The sequence below is a fragment of the Lygodium microphyllum genome, chromosome 10 (assembly GCF_053477565.2).
Source record: "Lygodium microphyllum isolate KBCC chromosome 10, Lygodium_microphyllum_v1.1.10, whole genome shotgun sequence".
Lineage (NCBI taxonomy): Eukaryota > Viridiplantae > Streptophyta > Polypodiopsida > Schizaeales > Lygodiaceae > Lygodium > Lygodium microphyllum.
Window position 1 is genome coordinate 94,517,154 of NC_141144.1, and position 19,978 is coordinate 94,537,131.

General features: G+C 41.8%; 1 protein-coding gene across 1 annotated transcript in view; it reads left to right on the top strand.

Moving 5' to 3' along the window:
• Positions 1 to 11,553: 11,553 nt before the first annotated feature.
• The window catches only part of LOC148030298 (putative membrane protein At4g09580), a 29,510-nt gene continuing 21,085 nt past the window's right edge, over positions 11,554 to 19,978 (top strand). Inside the window, exon 1 of the mRNA XM_087686583.1 lies at positions 11,554 to 12,651. Coding sequence (XP_087542709.1) covers positions 12,356 to 12,651 — 296 coding nt within the window. The 5' untranslated portion in view covers positions 11,554 to 12,355. The remainder of the gene's footprint in view (positions 12,652 to 19,978) is intronic.

The following is a 19,978-nucleotide window of genomic DNA, read 5'->3' on the forward strand; positions in this document are numbered from 1 at the left end:
ATGTGGCAGACCCTTTGTGAGGTGAGATGATTGATCTACAAGGGTGATGCCATTAGAGTTGGAAGACTCATACACCTACGCCAAGGATAAAGAAACAAAACTGTGTGATGAGTTGAATGAAGGCTTGTGTGCCTGGAGCAAGTGTAAAGAAATTAGGTCAAGTGATTTGAAGATTGCTACCTATGAGGGTGCTAAGGAGAGTCCCTCCCCATGTGATAAAATGGCGGCTACCCTAAATAGAGACAAGGCAAGCTCCCTTTCTTGTGATGATGTGAAGACTTGAGTGAAGGAAAGCTCCAAGCAAAGGAAAAAACGAGTTTGCTCCAAGGCATGGCAAATTCAAAATGAGAACCAAACTTGTGTTGTGGAGAAAAAGGTGGAGAATGCTCCTCTCACCATAATTCTCATTTGGAACCAAGTCAATGGATTGAAGGAAACGGGTGCACTTTTGTGAATATCTGTTGGTCCACTTATATGAACATGATGAGGTGTTAACTTCCTATGCTCAAATGGCTGATACAAGAGAAGGGAGTCTCATGTGCCAAGATGAATGAATGTTTTGGAACACTCCAAGTGTGGTCAATTTAAGGTGATCGGATCTTTGTGGATGAAATGCAAGTTGCTGAGCTATGGGATGACCAATCCCCCATACTTAGGAGATGAAGGCCTTGTTCAAAGAGATTCAAGTGCCTGAAATCAAGACCATTTACATTATGCAACTCATTTTGGCTTCTAGATCAAAGAGATGCAACCTACTTGGTGAAATCATAGTTGTTAGATGGCTATGTGACAATTCAAGTTTGGAAGCTAGGAGGTTTGACCCTCCATAATACTTCTAGTGGATTTAGCTTGTGATGGAGTAAGTTGGTGAGAAAAGAGCACGTCATGAAAGCTTAGCTCTTACTATGCCAATGTGTTTTATCTAGACATGAAAGGGTCTATGAAAGGAGTGAAGTGTCATGTCACTCAAACATGACATGTTGACGCACTCAAAGACTATTGTTCCTACTTGTTCCATGAGGCCATTGAGGGCCATTTCAAAGTTGTGATAGCAAGGAAGATGACCATTGCAAAGCAAGCTAGACAATTTGATGTCGTATACCATGTTCCACTTGTAGCTCTCCTATCACATATTTAGGACACTCTTTTACTAATAATATGGCAGAATACAAGGCCTTGATTATGGGGTTGAATGTAGCCCGATGTTGTGGTATCCACTGGCTATTTGTGAAAGATGACTTGCAGTTAGTGATCAATCGGTTGAATGGAATCTATAGTGTGCGGGATCCCATCCTACAAATGTACCATTGTGCAACCTTGGATATGTTACATTTTTTTGAGATGGTGACTTGTCAACTAGTTCCTCAATAGTGGAATTGCTTTGCAGATTCTCTGGCCAACTATGCTTTTGTTAAAGATGTCTATTTCAATTGTGGTCAGGGGAGCTTTTCCAGTTACCTTCTAATATTAGCCCAGAACTACTTTGGGGTCTTCTTGTTGACACGTCCTATTTTGGCTGTCGAGATAACTAGTTTGGTTTATGAGTGAGGTTGCAATTGAGCACCTTCCTATCCTGTCATGGATGCATAGGATTATTTATCGTCATATTTGTTGGACACCCTTTGCTATTTATGTAGGGGGATTGCCAATAACCTGCTACATTTACTATAGGGCTTGAGGACCCCTTATCCTTGGTTGGTCTTATGCTTCAATGGAGTTATATCAAGACTAGGGGTTTGTTTCAGCAGTATGCTATTGAATGGTAGTTACATGGATTATCTCATTAGGCCAAGACAGCCAACTATTTCGCAGTGATTTGTCACATTTCGTTAGGCCAAGAGAGCCATGTATTTGTTTAGTGAGGGTGCGGTTAATGGTTTTGTTTTAGTGCTATGCTATATAAATTCAGCAGAACCTAGAGGGAGCCTCTTACTGCGCAGAAGTTTCTTGTGGCCAAGTCCAGGTGATGTTCTTTCTTTATTAGTACTTTTTTTAAATATTATATGTGTTTATATACTTGGGGAGAATTGTCTTTTGTTGGGGACTAGAAATCAAGGCATGAAGTCCCAGGGTTAGGTTAGGTATATCTAAGGGAGGTTCGAGTAGTTGTCTACCTCTTGTAAGGACATTGTTAGGTATTAAAAGACTTGTTTTTAGAAGGCAGTCTTGGTGACCCTATTCTGCTAGCTTGCTCTAGGCAACAATTTTAGGAGTCCCTACTAGTGTGAGGCGATTAGAGAAGCATGTTGAAATAAAAGGAAGTAACAAGCATGAATATAGTTGCAACATAAAAATACAAAGGTGTGTAGAAAGTGGTTCTAACCCGTACAATAGAAAAGACAAGAAATAAAAATTTTAAGAGCAGTTGTTCATCGCCTTGCAGAGGCTTGGTAAGTTCCTGGGGACGAGTCAGAATGGGGCGGATGCCTTATCTTCCTAGGGTTGGCATCTAGCTTAGGATAAAGAATAATTAAGGAATGTTGGAGCAAAAATAAAAGTGAGTTCAAGAAAAAGATTGTGTGCCGCTCGTAAGAGCTTGGTAGGTTTTTGGATGGCAAGTCAGGACCTAAGGCTTGAGTATGTAAACATGAAGAAAAAATATTACAAACTGAAAATTTATGATGACTAGACTATAGGAGCCCTCACCTAGTAGGAGTTCTTGGTCCAGTGGTTCTAAGCTAGGCAGGTAGTTCATGCCACCACCTAGAATAACTTCTTTTATGATTCTTTGTAGCTAGACTATAATTGGAGAAATTGGGTAGTGACTTACTCCTCTCGATTTCTGTCAGATTATGTTGGGCCTATCCCTTGAGGATTTTCATGCCTTGATTTTGTCAGGGGATAGGGTGAGAGTTGTCTTTGTGCTTTGTTGTGTATTCTATTTTTGTTGGGGTAAAAGGCCCTTGGGCCTACCCTACAGTGACCGCCCATATTCTTTATTTATATATATATGAAAGTGCAATAAGGCTGTCATAACAATTGTTGACAGCACCTATATTGTGTGGGCTCTTCTCTCTCGTGTCTCCTGTATCCCTTTCAACTGGTATCAAAGCACATCTTTTACGAGCACTTCCTGGCCTTCCTTGGCATCTACACGAGGTATGAGAGCTTGCTTCTCACTCAGTTCTCAGCCATTCTTTGACATGAACAGTAGGGTTTCATGAAGAGGCAGCCATAGCTTCCATCATTGAAGCTTGCTCTCTTCACCTCTTGCTTGGACTTGTCCTAGGCTTGTGTAGGCCTATTGTAGGCCTTCATTGGGCTCTTGCTTATCCCCTACCCACCCTGATTTGGCTCCTTAAGTACAATAGCATGCTCACGTTTTATTTGCGCATGTTTGCAAAAATGGCTCAAAAATCACTATTTTTGTCATATCTCGAGCATTTGGAACCCGATTCAGGCAAGGTAAGAGTCTAAGTTGGGGTTTTGGCATGCTCCGGACACGATGGTGATGTTGGATTTACCAAATTTTGATGACAGAATATTCTGCAACAGATTTCAGATCTGAGATAGCATGTATTTGTATGCCTATGCCTTATGTGATGCTTCTACTGATGTCTATTGATACCGGATCACTTGTGGATATTATGCCTCTTATGTGAGACGCATTTGGAGCTGGTTTACCTCAGCCATTGACTATTTTGAACAGTCCTAGATCTGCCAAAAATAGGGCAACTACCTGTTACTTCAATTTTATGCTTATAGGTCTTGGCATTTGATGCCTGATTATGTCCGGTTTGTGCCTATATATACGGGAATGTATGCCTATGGTTTGCCTATGGATTTGAGCTTAGATTGAGCACTGATTTGCTTAGTTTACAGAGGTTATATGCTATTGGAAACTTCAAGGCTGAAGCTATTTAATGATTTGCTGGGTTATGCCTATTGCGTACGGGGTGCTCCCAGCTACTTGGATTGATGTATTCACGCATTTGGATGATGCCACATGGTTCTTCTATGCTCCGAAATTGTTTTGAGCTGAGATTAGAGCTCGATTTTATGGTTCACTGTCACTTCCTTGCAGCATGCATTTCACTGTCATGACATGGTTTATGCCTAGGCTACCTAGTGGGGGTTATGATGTCTTGGTGAATGCTTTACGCTTTGGCTGTGGATGGTAGTTGTTTGAGCTCGTCTCGACATTCATTTGAGTATTCCCTTGAGCAGTTAGACATTAACTTGGATTTTTCCGTTACGACTTGGCTTTTTCCGTTACGACCTTGGATGCGATATGGGATTTGATGCTCTAATTATGGATCTTGGCTATTACTTGGATGCACTTACAGGTATTGAGCAGTGAACTGCTCCCTTGTTTTGGCAATTGCCTATTGAGCTGTGATTGCTCATTTGCATTTGATATGCGGGATACTTATTGATCAGTGGACTTGGATAGTGCTTAGGATTTACAGTTATGACCGTCATGCTTCTGTGTTGTATGTCATCTATGCTATTTGGGCTACTATTGCCCGTGTATGTCAAGGAGCAGTTGATCTTTATGGCCACCCATGTTTGCACATGGTCTGCTGCTATGTATTTTACAGAGCCTCTTACCTGGATGATTTTACACAAATATTTTGGCTTTTATTGGAGCTTAATTTTTGCATGTTTATTTGCCACCTGTTGTTCTTGGCTGGACATACATGTCAGTACATGGTATGAGACACTGTACAATTATGTATACTCCTATATTTTGGGGATGCTTATGCATTTATGGCTCCGAGACATGCTTATGCTTTTACGATTGTGAGCTACAGTGGTTGGATATGTCATGCTTTTGTCTGCTAGGCTTGTCCATGTGGGAGCTTTTGCATCCGTGGCTGATGCCTTCGTGTTCTCCACTTCTGGTTTGGATGAGTCCCCTTTGTAGTAGGCTATAACGACTTCCAGCTCTTCTAGTCATGCAGACAGTCCTCTTGATGAGCCTATTCTCTCTTATGAGAGTTTCCATCATTGGCTATCATAGGTTAAGACAACCTATTCGTGGTGAGCAAGATCAAGACCTATCTTCCGCGTGGAATGCAAGATAGATGACAAGTTCTCTATGCTTCTGTGCAGTTGCATCCTATGAATGGAAACTAACATTTCATGTATTTATCACGGAAGTAAACCATGAATTATAGTTAACAAATCATGCACTAAACTAAGCGAAAGTCTATCATTTTATATGACATATTATGAAAACCTTATCATTTCATGTGGCGGAATGAAATCAATGGTTCTTCTCTAGGCCAAGGAGAACCTAGATCCACGAGACGGGGTCTAGAGTTGTGCTAATTCCCGCGTTGGCTATACCCGGTGCTCCATTAATGGCCGCAATTCTAACGGCTCCAACTGCACCATGAATTCCATCTGAACTTGTCCCTTGAACAACTAGGGTAGCTCCCGCGGTCTTCACTCCTTCTTTGCACTCGGGGGCCATGGTAAGTAGCTAGCCAAAAACCCTCGCTCTTCTTCCCTTCTCTTCCTTTTCTTCTCCTCCTCTTCTCTCTCTTCTCTCTCACCCTTCTTCTTCTCCTCCTCTCCTTCTCCTTTCTTCCCTTCTCTTCATTCTCTTCTCCTCCTCCTCTCTTTCTTCTCTCTCACCCTTCTTCTTCTCCTCCTCTCCTTCTCCTTCTCTCACTCTTCTTCCCTTCTCTTCCTTCTCTTCTCCTCCTCTCCTCTCTCTTCTCTCTCACCCTTCTTCTTCTCCTCTCTTCCTTCTCTTCTCTTCTTCTTCTCTCTCTTCTCTCTCACCCTTATTCTCCTTCTCTTCCTTCTCCTTCTCCTCCTCTTCTCTCTCACCCTTATTCTTCTCCTTCTCTTCCTTCTCCTTCTTCTTCTTCCTCTTATTCTTCTTATTTTCCCCTTATTTCTCTTCTCTTCCCCTTAATTCTCTTCTTTCTCCTCCTTCACGTGGATCACCGGGGGGGGAACCACTGTTATCGCCAGCAGGGGGTTCGTTGTAGTTCGATGATAAAAGGGGAGGGGGAGCTTCTTACAGTCTGCCGTAAATGCAGAGGGGGGGTGCGATTGCACACCAGCACCGGGGGGGGGGGGGGGATTCGTTTTGCAGCGATAGGGGGGGAGGGGCACTGCCACCCAGTCGGAGGAGGTCCAGGGCCTGCCACGGAGGAGGGGAGGGAGAGGTTTATAGGTGGAGAGGGGGAGGTGGCACAGCGGTGCCACTCGCCACCTGGGGGGCTGCATGCCCCCCCATCCTCTACATAACACACACACACACACACACACACTCACTCACTCACTCACTCTCTCTCTCTCTCTCTCTCTCTCTCTCTCTCTCTCTCTCTCTCTCTCTCTCTCTCTCTCTCTCTCTCCCCCCGCCATGCACACGGCAGGGGGGAGAGGGAGAGAATTTTTTTTTGTCAAAACTTAATTTTAAAAAAAGGGGGGGGAAAAGGGTTCCTATGCGGAAGGTACGGGGACATTACACTTTGATTGGCTTTTAGATAGTATGGCATCTTGTCATGTTACTCCGCATAGAGCTTAGTTCTCTTCTTACAAGGAGGTTGACCGATGTATTTCTTTGGGCCTTGAGCAGGATTGTCATGTTATTGGTACAGGGGATATACACTTGGCTTTGCCAAATGGGTCTTCTCTTATGTTCCGTGATGTCTTGCATATACCTATGCTTAGTAAAAGCTCGATCTCTGTCAATCAGTTGCATGGTGCAATATATTATGTCTCTTTTGGGGATACTTCATGGAAAATCCGTCGTGGTTGTTTGGTATTGGTGGCCAGAGGTGCTAGATATGGTAGTGATTATGTAGTGCATGTCTCTCATGTGGGAGATTCTATGGTTGTAGTTATGCAAATACCATATGCATTGTTATGGCATTATCGCCTAGGCCATGTACAACACATTAAGATGGATGCTTTATGTGCTATGGGCTTATTGCCTGCTCTTCCCCATCCTACTTGCCCTCATTGTACTCATGGTCCGTGTAGAGTCTCTTTGGCTTATGGTGATCGTGTGAGGCATGCTCCTCTAGATCTAGTCCATGTTGCAGTATATGGACCTATGCCTTCCCAGTCACTTGGTGGAGCATCGTATTTTGTGACCTTCATGGATCATGCTACCCACCATGTTTGGGCTTACCCTTTGGTACAAATTGAGGATGTTGTTACTATGCTTGACAGGTTTATGGATTCTGCTAGTAGCAGGCCTAGATGATTGCAGATGGATTATGAGAGTTATGCTATCTCGCCTAGCTTACAGATCTCTTGTCAACAATATGGCATTGATTTCTTATGCCCATGGTATTATGGGATTCCTCGTGCCATGTGCCTTACTTTACAGGCAAAGGTTGCTTCTATGCTTACCACAGCTAGGTTGTCTTATGGCTTTTGGGCTGAGGCCCTTATGACGGCAGTCTACTTGGGTAATCAGATGTCGTGTTTCTCTTTGGATGTTATTACTCCGCATGATGCATGGAGTGGCATAAGACCCTCCTATGATCACTTGAGGATGTTTCGCTGCCAGGCATCTGTTAGTATGCCACGTGAGCCTATGTCACGCAGATGCATACTCCTTGGTTATGGAGATGGTGACTTTATGGCTTACATCTATATGATCCAAGAGCTGAAGAGTATGTGAGGGAGGCTAGGCTGATAGATTTCAACGCAGTAGTAGAGAAGGGGGTGGACTGAGATGCGAGATTTTGATCATGGGATGATGTTGGAGCGTGAAGGTGTGTAGATTAAGGTTAGAAGGATCATCAACTATTGGGAAGTGTTTGTGATTGGCCGTCCAATCACGAAGATATGTACGATATAAGGCACGATTCTATGAGTAAGTCATAAATTTAATCATTCTATGATAAATTATGTTGGTAAATGGTTGAAAATGGTTGTCAATGCTCTAATTGACTAGAATTGTAAATAAATCAAGAAAAATTAATCACCTAATAATTTCTTTATTAACACGTAAAACCCACAACATTGTGGTTTTACGAAAAATCATGTGGTTTTGGGGTTTTGTTGTGCGTATGGTGTTCGTATGGGATGGAATGTGATAGAAAAATAAATCTCAATAAGATTAATCAATGCAAATAAGTAAATGAGAAAATATGGATATTCATTGATATCTTTTTGCCATGATTGCACTCCCTTTCTCCTTGATGCCACTTTTGCTTGCCCTCACATTGCATGTGGCTTATGTTGGCTTTATCGCTATTGACACTACATCCCTAGCCCTCCCACCTCAACACCAGGTTGCTAGCTATCTCTCCGTCCCTCCTTGAGATCCACTGCTACCTTCTAGTGCTACTATTTGGAAGCTAGGAGGCTCGACCCTCCAAGATACTCCATGTGGATTCAACTAGAGCAACTTGGTGAGAAAAGTGAACATTGTGAAAGCTTGGCTCTTGAACATGCCAATGTGCTTGATCTAGATATGAAAGGGTCTGTGAAAGGAGGGAAGTGTCATATCGCTTGAATATGACATGTCAACTCACTCAAAGACTATTGTTCCTACTTGTTTCGTGAAGTCGTTGAGGGCCATTTCAAAGTTATGACAACAAGGGAGATGACCCTTGCAGAGCAAGCTAGACAGCTTGATGTCGCATGTCATGTTTTGCTCTCGTGGTTCTCCACTTGCCACTATGTGCGCACCTCCACTTTGATATGCGCTTGCTCCACTTCACCCTATGCTCATCAATTAGCATCCACTAGTATTTGCTTGCCGTTCTCCCCTCACTACTCTCTCTCTCTCTCTCTCTCTCTCTCTCTCTCTCTTTGTGGGACTTTGAACTTTGTGCCTTGATGTTCTCTTCAAGCTCATGCTATGCCATTGGACCGCTTGTTGGCTTTTACCATATCTTCATTGTGTTACTTCCCTTTTGTGCAATTGTCCCACAAACACCACCCATGATTGCCCTCCCTTTCTCCCTAATGCTAATTTTGCTTGCCCTCCCACTGCACGTGGCTTTTGTTAGCTTTGCCATTGTTGGCACTACATCCCTAGCCCTCCCACCTCATCACTAGGTTGCTAGCTATCTTGCCCTTTCTCCTAGAGGTCCACTCCTACCTTTTTGTGCTATTGCTTGCCTATGAGGGGGGTGTGAGTGTGTGTGTGTGTGTAGAGAGAGAGAGAGAGAGAGAGAGAGAGATGAGGTGAAGTAGGCAATGATTATAAAATTCAATATTCAAATAGTTGAAAGTGGTGTGGGAGGTTTCGAAAAAGCTGAAAGGTTTGGGAGAAGCTATGGTGGTTCTAAGATCATCAAAGCAATAGCTAAAATAGTATAGCATAGATAAATAGATAGATAAAAACCTTAGTTATTGATCTAGGTTAATAATCTTAAGTAATTTCTACAAATAGTCCTCTTTTGTATTTTAGGAGAGTAAAATTTGAATTTTTGTTCACACAATGCTTATGCACTTTGTGCAATGTAAGACTCCATGCATTGAAGTCTAAGCATGAATATGCCAAAAAGTAATCATATGCCTATGATTTAGGTTGGTGGAGGGTAGAGCATATGTATTTTGACATTGTAAAGATACGATATTAAAATTTGTTACCATAGTCCACTAAATGCTCCTAAGGAATTCGCTATATGTATACCCTCTATATCATGTGCGTTCAATACCTATTTATAAATATCTTTATCTGTGAAATTTTCCTTAATAAAACATAATCCTTTTCTATTCAATGTGTAAGTAACCCCTTTATATGGGAACCTTTTGTATGTAACAAATGTGTAAAAATGGTATTTTTACATCCATGTGCATAAAAGCTAGTGGAAAAGAAGACAAAAACAAAGGAGAGAAAAGAAAAAAGAGGAAGAGAGGGCTATCAACATGTGGGAATAATTTTTTGATTGCTTGGATGTACTCAAATGCCTTATCAATTGATGCGTGCCTACCATTACAACAACATGCCCTTACAAGGTAGTACTAGCAAAAGTTGACAATGAAAAAGACTTCACACACTATTGTGTTCACATTTGGTCTCTACAAGCTCGTTGATAAAAATCAAAGCTAACAAAGCATAATAGATATTTGTTCAATCAACCATTTGAAGGAAGGACACCCATGCTTACTAAATCTCACTCTCATAAGTGCATTTGCATTCAAATTCAATGACTTGATGTTTATATAGAAAAAAGTTGAAATAGGTGACTCTTTTACTACGATCAACCTAGAGATTTTATAATAAATTTTTGCAACTAGATCCAACTTAGGGCATTTTTCAAGCTTACTTTTGTTTTAAAGAACCTTTTGGTATGGTTTGTATCAAACACCCTTGAAGTAGAGAGATTTGTTCTCTTAGTGTTCTTTGTTTGCCATTGAGCCAAGAGCTCGATCCATAGCTTTTATTGTTTTTGATGGGTTCTACAGGTAACTCTCAAGGGAGAACCTTGTTGGTTGGGTGTCCCTTGTGCACTCTTGTTTTTAGTGTCAAATGAAGTTTTGACTCATCATCTTTTATTTGACTAGTCTTCTCTCCACTAAGGCACATACTTTGGGCTCAAAATAGAAAATAAGTAGAGACTTTAGAGATACGATAGTGGTAGCAAGGGCTTTGCTAACTTGTGGAAGAGAGATTGTCCACAAAATCCAATGTTGTGGGGGGGGGGGGGTGGGGGGGGGGGGAGGGCATCTTTGGAATAATGTTAAGGGGCTAATGTTACAATTTTGCAAAGGGACCAAAATGTTGACAACTCAAGTTTGATGGGCACCCTTGGAATGATGGAAGGCCTAGATATTCAATTAATATAAGATCATCTCATGTTTATGAGTGGCTTTTTGCAAGACTTCTGTGAGAAGAATGAAACTATTGCGACTTGAAGACAATAAACACACGGTGATGACAACTTTTTCGCATAACAAATTCTCTACCTAAAATGGTGGATAGCTATACTTCAAGACTTGTAGGAATGTCTTGATGTGTTATAAGTTCATTGGACATGATGTCGTGGGTGGAAGCGCGCTAAAGGTTACAACACACCTTAGGCAAATTCCACTTCCACAAGTTCGTGTGGTTAAGTTTGATAATGTGTGGATGGTTTACTTAACCACACTTAACTTTTGTGGCATAACTTTTGGAGTCAATGAAGTGACTCTAAAAGCGGAGGTACTCCATGAACTCACTAGAGTTAAAATGACATGGTGACCATTAATTTATAGGTTTTGCATTCTCTCTCCTCAAGTCTCCTTCTCTCACCTTACTCAGTCTCTCCTCTGAATGATTGCACACAGAGCATCTATTCTAGTTGGTGGTGGTGGGGTCCATGCTAAGTTTCGAAGAGTGTGGTAGTGATATCTTTACAGTAGTAGTTACTGTACGCCCAAACTCAATGGACATAGGTGTGACATAGCTCTAAAGTCCAAGGTAGTGTGGTGGTGTTAATGGAAACGCGTCTTAGACCTAAGGATGACTAGGGGATGTTATGAGAAACGTCACGTGGAAGGTTGGATGGCATTCGTAGTCCTCAACGTGAAGCCTGCCTCGCCCCCCCACCATCCCTCCCCTGCCTCTCCCCGCCCTCCCGGGCCCCCCCCCCCCTCTCTCTCTCTCTCTCTCTCTCTCTCTCAAGAAAAGGCCGAGAAAGGGAAAAGCTGCCCTGATTTTGCGTGTCCTAATCTTATATTTGGCTGCTGCGCGGGTTTTCACCTTCCACAGAAATACCACATATTCCCGCCCCAGTCCATACATTATGCGCATGATTATGCCTTGACGCAGAAGAAGCAGACGCAAGCATATGCTCTGCGTTTGGAATCTCCCACACATCGCAGAACCCTTGCGAGAGGAAATATTCCAACGCACTTGGCAAATTACGTTACCAGACATTCATCCTCAGTCCGGGGGGCTGCACGGGCAAAAGTCCATTTCCTTGGGCCGCATGTTCTCTCGGACTGAGGCTGAAACAGGGGCTTTTGGACTCTTTATCTGCAAGCTGCAGTTCGCAAGGAAACATTGGTTTTCCCCTCTCGCAAGCAGGAAGGAGTGCTATCCTGCTCTTTCATTTCCTTCATCTGCTAGCATTGTTATGCATCCATTCATTTGCAGCCAGGACACAAGGCAGCACCCTTGCTTGTCCTGAAGGAGAGTACCGATTCAGAACTCCAGGATCGCAGAAAATATCTGCGAAGCTATCTTCGATCTCTTGCATCATTCAAAGGGCAAAACCCTTCCGTACTGAAATGCAGACACGGATCTCCCTTTGAACAGGGTGTACCTGCACTTCGTGCGATGGTGAAATGAGTATATGCGGCAAGCAGGTTGCTCCGTATAATTTCTTTAGTAAGAGCCTTTCTCTGTTCATGCCTTAAGGACCTGCAAGCAGAGAAGCACAGCAGTATTGTCAAAGAGCAGAACCAAACAGAGACTCGTCGCCTTTTTAGTTGAGCAACGATGAATGTTCAAGTCAGCCAAATGAATGCTGAAGTGTCCTTCTTGTCATACATGTTGTCATATATAGCCCTGCCCTCGTTTAGGGCTCCGGTGGTGGTGGATGCTCAAAAGCAGAGGGATGCAATCAAAACCTTGTCTGGGAATAAGGTGCCATTTTCACAGTTTGAACTGCTCGCTGCTCTCAGTGTATTTGCTGCATTCACATTGGCTCTGTCGCTGATCTATTTGACAATGCCCGATATAGACTCTGGTATTTTAACAATCCCAAACAATTTGGCCGACCTTCGAATCATGAAGTGAGTTAGTTATATATCATTCATATTTCAAAGCATCTAGTAATTTATAACACTCAGCAAGTTTTAAGATTGCGTTGATTGATTCTGCATGTTGTATGAGAGTCATAAACTCGGGCAGTTCCTAGAATGGTGTCAATCAAGTGTTTAATGCTTTGTTAACTGGATGTATTGTAGAAGCGGCAAGATTAAAGTTTATTTGATTCCCCTCTTTACCAGGGGGGATACTTGTGGTGTTTGTAGTGTGTGTGGCGTGCCTTGTTCAAGGGGACTTCTCTTGCAGCCCTCTCACTTTTTGATTTTAGGTCCCTTTTGCCATTTGTTTCCTAACCTCGATTCAATGTGGTTCTCAAGGCAAGGGCTAAGGCGTGGTAGTGTGCTTACGTGCTATGGATGTGTAGCTGCAGTTTTGATTGGGGATTGCTTAGTTGTTGATTTTATACAAGTGATTGGGTGACAAGGAGTTCAATAATGCACACACATAGGTATCTAGCAAGGCTCTCAAGGCAAGGTAGATTGTGTGGTGTGTGTGTTGCCATGAACTTCTAGCTATGGTCTCGAAAAAGAGAGAAATGGGTGGAGTTTACTTATTTCTTAATTTGATACAAAAGGATTTTGTTTCACTCACATTGTTACTACTTTTTCTTTTGAAAGAGTATATGGAAGGTCCTTTGAAAACTTTGAATCTCTATTTAATTTTATCTTCTCATTTCTTGTTGGGCATGCCAAAAAGTTTTGTTATTTAGATGGCTATTTGTTATGTGAAGTGTGTGCACAAGTGCCATACTTGACCACGCCTAGGTTTTGTGAGTGTCCACTACAATGTCTCTAGTGCTCAAATGGAAGGGTCCTTGCGGAGTTCAATAATCTAATTTAACAAACGGAAGGAGAAGGAATGAGAGACAATTCTCCATATAATTTCCCATCAAAATATTGATTGAAATGATGGGCATGATTCTTTGGACAATTTTCTTTGTAGTATTCTGTACTAACCTCTCTTGTGTGGTTATGGTCAAAGATTTAATAGCTTATATGATGCAGCTTGTTGCGTTTTGATGGCTTTCTTCTCCACAATTTAAGTTGGAGTAGTGAGATCAATTGATACAGAGTCTAATATTGCAAATGTTCAAGGTATATGGGTAAGTATTTGCTAAATCATAACTGTTGGTTTAAATATTAACAAGTAATGAAATACAAATCCAAGTTAAGATCTAACATTATGAGATCTTTTGGATTGCCTTTGAGAGTGTCAAGTGTTTTGATAATGTTTAGCTTATCATGGGAGGACTAAAGAGAGAAAGGCAATCCAAGGAATTTCACACGAGATAATTGTCAGTAACACAAAGACCCAAATTTAGCATACTAAAGGTTTAAATCACCAGTAATGGGTTAGCTAAGATGGATGTAGTACGGAAAATATTTGAGCAAGTGGTTTTGTGAAAGATGCAAAGAAATAAGAGGTTTGTAGAGGAGACAAGCGAGTGTGCATAACAAACACTAATTGTGAATGAACTCAGAAACTCGGAGCGTGAATAAAACACTAAGGAATGAGATACAATGACCTCATGCTTTTGTGTCTCTAGGATGTAGGCTGAGGAGAGCCAAGGAGTTGGTGACTTCAAAGAGATTGAATTTGTCTGCATTGTCTCGAAGCTTTGGTGGGAGATGGGTGGCAGCACTTGTAGGAAGATGAGGGAAGGAGATGGCTATGTTGTCCCAGCGGATGAAGGGTAGTTGGATCTTCCTAGAATCCTCTAGGGAGCAGGTGACCTTCTTCAAAGGAGGGGGAGCAACCTGTGGGTCATAGTTGTTAGGTACGAAAGGTATGATATGGTACGGTACGATAAAATACGGTACTAATTGGTACTTTATGATTTTATAAGGTACGATACGATATTGGTACGAAAAAAAATTAAGATGATTTATTAAATAACAAAAATCATAAATCATTAAATGATAGATCATAGAATATATGTTTAAAGTGGAAATAGCCATTTCATTACAGAATAAGATGAATACATGAGGGTGACCATCGTGGTTGGATGGGCTACGCAAAACATGTGATACAACTACAATCTAGTATATTTGATACAAAAAAAAAAGAGAGATCTATGTCATATGAATCTATGATGAGGCATCACTATCATCATCATCATCAGAACCATCTGAGTGCTCATCAAGAGAGTTTAAAGATGAGTCCTCGGCATTCGATGATGAGACACACTCATACTCATCCTCATTTATGAGGTTACCATCATCATCAAATGATGGCTTCCTAGGTAGCTGTTGTGTAGGCAAGGGGGGGATGTCATCATGAGGCACATGATGTGAACTACTAGAGCCCCGCCTTACATATGTCTGCAAGCCACTCGAACCACCCCTCGATGATGGAGAGCATTGAATGACCATGCCCCTGCTATCACCTACTCGAACTCCTCGCCCATGAACACGTTGAATGCGAGTGTCACGAGTATTTGCTGCTATAAGCTCTCTATAGAGCTCTGCAAAAATCATCTCCTCCTCCTCGTCCACCTCCTTATGTATACTCGGAAGAGTGTTGCTCGTCAACTTGAATGTATCAACATTCACCTACACAATGCAGTGATGCATGTAAGATTGATCATTGTAAATGCTAAAGTTTAAATTGTAAAGTATAAAGTTAAACTTCAAAGTTCAAAGTTTAAAAGTTAAAACAACAAATTTTAAATGTTATGGTTAAGTGTTTAAACTTTACCTGCTTTGGACTACCCATACTCAATCACCCTTTGGAAAGGTAGATTGCACGTGTCAAAGTTGGTCATGTACTTGTGTAATATGGAGCAAAAAGGAGTGAATAGTGTCCTTAGATGTAAACTTCCATCTGTTGCAGTTGTCCTTAAAGGATCATTGCGTTCATGGTGGAAGGTGCCTCATATATCTGAAGCTTTGACCATACTTTGGGATATGTCCTACAGGAGGTAACCGCTAGTAGAACTTCTTTAGAAATACATTTGAAGAAGAGCAGAATAGATATGTGCATCATCTGAATCCCATGTAAGCATAGCTTCCTCACGGTTGTCCTCATCAAAATCTTTGGGAAGAGGAAAAGGACTCCAAGGACGGGGAATATCTCCACAAACAATGTACCAAATCTGCTTTTGCACAAACTAGGCTTTCATCACAACACTCCATGTATGATAGTCATGTCTATGTAACGTATCATCTGTAAAAGTGCATGGAGGAGCCACATGGAGAGGATGAGAAGACAAGATAAGAAGGTAGATGGTATACGGAGAGAGAACACAGCCAAACCAACAGCAAAGACTTCACAAAATGAGTGTTCACATGTAGTGCAATCAAAAATCTGATTAGAAGCGAAGGGTTACAGCTGCAAAATGAAGAAGACTCTGTCAAAAAACAGCAAGAAATAACAAAAAAGGCATGTAGAAAACAGTCTCATGATGTCACCATGTACAAGACCAAGAGCAAACCTGAAAATGCAGATATGTTGAGCAAAAATCAACAAGAGTCATTGGTGTAGGAGCCGCTAGGGGGAGAAATTGCAGCGCAACCTGAAAATGCAGGTACTAATGGGGTAAACTCAGGCTGATGCTGCATTAAGTGCAACAACCGCAGCTTGGGCAGGCAGCAAATAGGTCAGGGAGCAACGATAGACAGTTGCTTGATCAGCAATGAGAAGGTGAAGGCTTGAAATCAATAGAAGAACACGACACTAGGGACCTAGATCTTGCAATTTGATACCATGTCAAAAGTGATGCAGTAATGGAAGTATAGACAAATACTGAAATAAATTGCTGAACATAAGGCAGAAGAGAAAGAAAGAGGGAACTCTGCAAAGGAAGAGAACACAGAGATGTGTTTGGGAAATGGAATCCATACACCAAACAAGAGACAATTGCAAACAACAATGAGTCATTAGTTGCGTGGGCATTGGCATTGGCTCCTCTCTCCAACGGGAAGTCCATAAGAAGAGTGACGATGACCATGTGTACTTGCCAACTGGCATAAAATGCCAAAAGCCACATGAAATGACCACTATAAAATGCCTTAAAAACATACAAATGTGCCCAACGCATCAAGCATGCATAGACTCACACATGAGCTGGCAATCTTGCTAACAGGCTGTGGCTACAAATAGTTTTGCAATGCAAACAAAGGAGTTTATATCTCATTAGAAAAGCAAATGCTTGCCAAGTTTTTTAAATTGATGTGCCATCACATGAACTAAGCCAGATCTCACATGATCTCTATCACATTATTTGTCACAAACAAGATTATACGTCACATTTCATGTTTTGCCCCGGCACATTGTGATACTGAAGAAAGCGACGTCATGTGTAGAAGTGACATGTCTCCTTACGAAACTGTCTCAAGGACAAAGTTCCACTCGTTCGTCTTGACCATTACTTGTAACTATGGATTACATCAGGTTGATATGAGAGAGAGAGAGAGAGAGAGAGAGAGAGAGAGAGAGAGAGAGAGAGAGAGAGAGAGAGAGAGAGAAGGGAGATCAAACCTACGATTAGGGCTTTTTTGCAATATAGTCTTGTATTAAATGCAACAAACGCAGCTTGGACAGGCAGCAAATAGGTCGGGGAGCAGCAATAGACTGTTGCCTGATCAGCAATGAGAAGGTGAAGACGTGAAATCTATAGAAGAACACGGCACTAGGAGCCTAGATCTTGCAATCTGATATCATATCAAAAGTGGTGCAACTATGGAAGTATAGACAAATGCTGAAATAAATTGCTGAACATAAGATAGAAGAGACAGAAAGAGGGAACATTGCAAAGGAAGAGAACACAAAGATGTGCTTGGAAAATGGAATCCATACACCAAACATGAGACAATTGCGCACAATATTAAGTCATTGGTTATGTGGGCATTGGCGAAGAATGACAATGACCATTTGCGTGTTGGCCAACTGGCATAAAATTCCAAAAGCCACATGAGCTTGAGGCGTCATTCAGATGGAATATACACACACACACCACAAACATGGACAATCACAGTGAATGCCTGCAAGATAACAAAATAGCTATAAAAAAGAAATCAATCAAAATAAGCACACATAGGCGTAACTAATCAATTGACCACCCCAAATAATCCACATCCTAGAAAAAAATTTGGCATGACCCCTACACATATGCGATCGAAAGCTTCATGCTATGCAACAAGCAGGCACCCAAGACCTCATATCAGGTAAAAAAGAAAACTACAGACCGCACCCATAATCGTATCATACAATCAAACCATAATACCTCAATAACCTAAGCATGACATAACCAGGACTTGATAAACAATGTCAGCTTAAAGGACTATACGTGCCCATTCCACGAAGCGTACATACAAATGCGCCCAATGTATCAAGCATGCATAGACTCACACATGAGCTGACAATTTTGCTAACAGGCTATGGCTACAAATAGTTTTGCAGTGCAAATGAAGGAGTTGATATCGCATTAGAAAAGCAAATGCTTGCCAAGTTTTTTAAATGGACATGTCATCACGTGAAATAAGCTAGATCTCATGTGATCTCTATCACATTATCTCTCATTTAATTTGTTACAAACAAGATTATACGTCACATTTGATGTTTTGCCTCTGCACATTGTGATGCCAAAGAAAGTGATGTCATGTGCAGAAGTGACATGTCTCCTCTCGCGAAACCGTCTCAAGGACAACGTTTCACACGTCCGTCTTGCCCATTACTTGTAACTATGGCATTACATTAGGTTGATAGGAGAGAGAGTAGGGTTGTCCATCTGACGGTCGGGTCAACTTGTCCGATCCATCTAGTCCCGTTTGCCATGCTTGGTCTCGTCCGCGATGTCCGGTCTTGTCCGATTGCGTCGATTGTGCCATGTCCAACCTTTACCTGTACGTTTGCGGCCAACAAACGGTTACTTTTTTTGACAGTTTTTCCTTGTTTCTTCTAGCACTTTCTTTTCTTCTTTTCTTTCTTACTGCTTTCTTTTTTTCTTTACTTTCTTTACTTTCTTTTCTTTCTCTCTCTCGTGAATCTTCTCTATTCTTATTTTCTCTCTCTATTCTTTTCTTTCTTTCTTATCTTTCTTTTCTTTCTCTCACACAGACTCAATAGAAAAGATTAAAGATTAAACTAACAAGTTTAAAAACTCTCTGTCCTTTCCTCTTCCTCCCTCATGATTCAAATTTCATCTCTCTCTCTCTCTCATATACACAATGGCACAATGCAACCATCCTCTTTTAAAATTTGAAATCTCTCTCTCTCTCTCTCTCTCTCTCCCCCCCCCCCCCCCCAACCCTAAACCCTAAAGCGCTCTCCCTTTCTATAAAAATCCTCGCCCCCCCCACCATCTCATTTATCCTTTCAGGTTTTCTACCCCTCCTACTCCTTTCAAGCCCTCCATCCTTCCTACTCTCTCAAGCTCTCTTTTCCCTTGACCTCTCAACCCTTCCAACCTCCTCCTCCATCAAGCTCTAGCCTCTCTCTACTCCTTCAAGCTCTCTATTCTTTTTACTCCTTTCTTCAATCATCTCACCCTCAACTTGTGACCCTCTAGGCTCTCTCTATACATCATCAATGGCACCCTCTCTCCATGAGGCTTGTTACTTGCATTGTGCCTACTTTAAATGAGTGAAGAAGAAATCCAACGCTTGCAAGTGGCAATGCAAGTATTGTCCAAAGGTCCAAATCTCATCTATCACTTGCCTTCTCATCCACCTTTGCAAATTAGGAGGGGAGGCCGCATCATGCCCTAGTATTTTTCGATGATGTCAATGAAGATTGTCGTTGGAAATACTTGCCATTGAAGCGACACAAAGGCCTTTCAAGGGCAAGTAAGGAGATGATCTCTCCTGATCATGAGGTCTCAGATGTGGAAGATGATCTCTCTGCAACCTCTTTCCACTCATTTTTTCAATCATCTCACCCTCAACTTGTGACCCTCTAGGCTCTCTCTATACATCATCAATGGCACTTCCTCTCCACGAGGCTTGTTGCTTGCATTGTGGCTACTTCAAACAAGTGAAGAAGAAATCTAGTGCTTGCAAGTGGCAATGCAAGTATTGCCCAAAGCTCCAAATCTCATCTGTCGCTCGCTTTCTCAAATCTCATCCGTCACTCGCTTTCTCATCCACCTTTGCAAATTAGGAGGGGAGGCCGTATCATGCCCCAGTATTCTCGACGATGTCAATGGAGATTGTTGTTGGAAATACTTGCCATTGAAGCGACACAAAGGCCTTTCAAGGGTAAGTAAGGAGATGATCTCTCTTGATCATGAGGTCTCAGATGTGGAAGATGATCCCTTTCCAATTGTCTCAGTTTTCTCCGTTGGAGGGGCCTCTT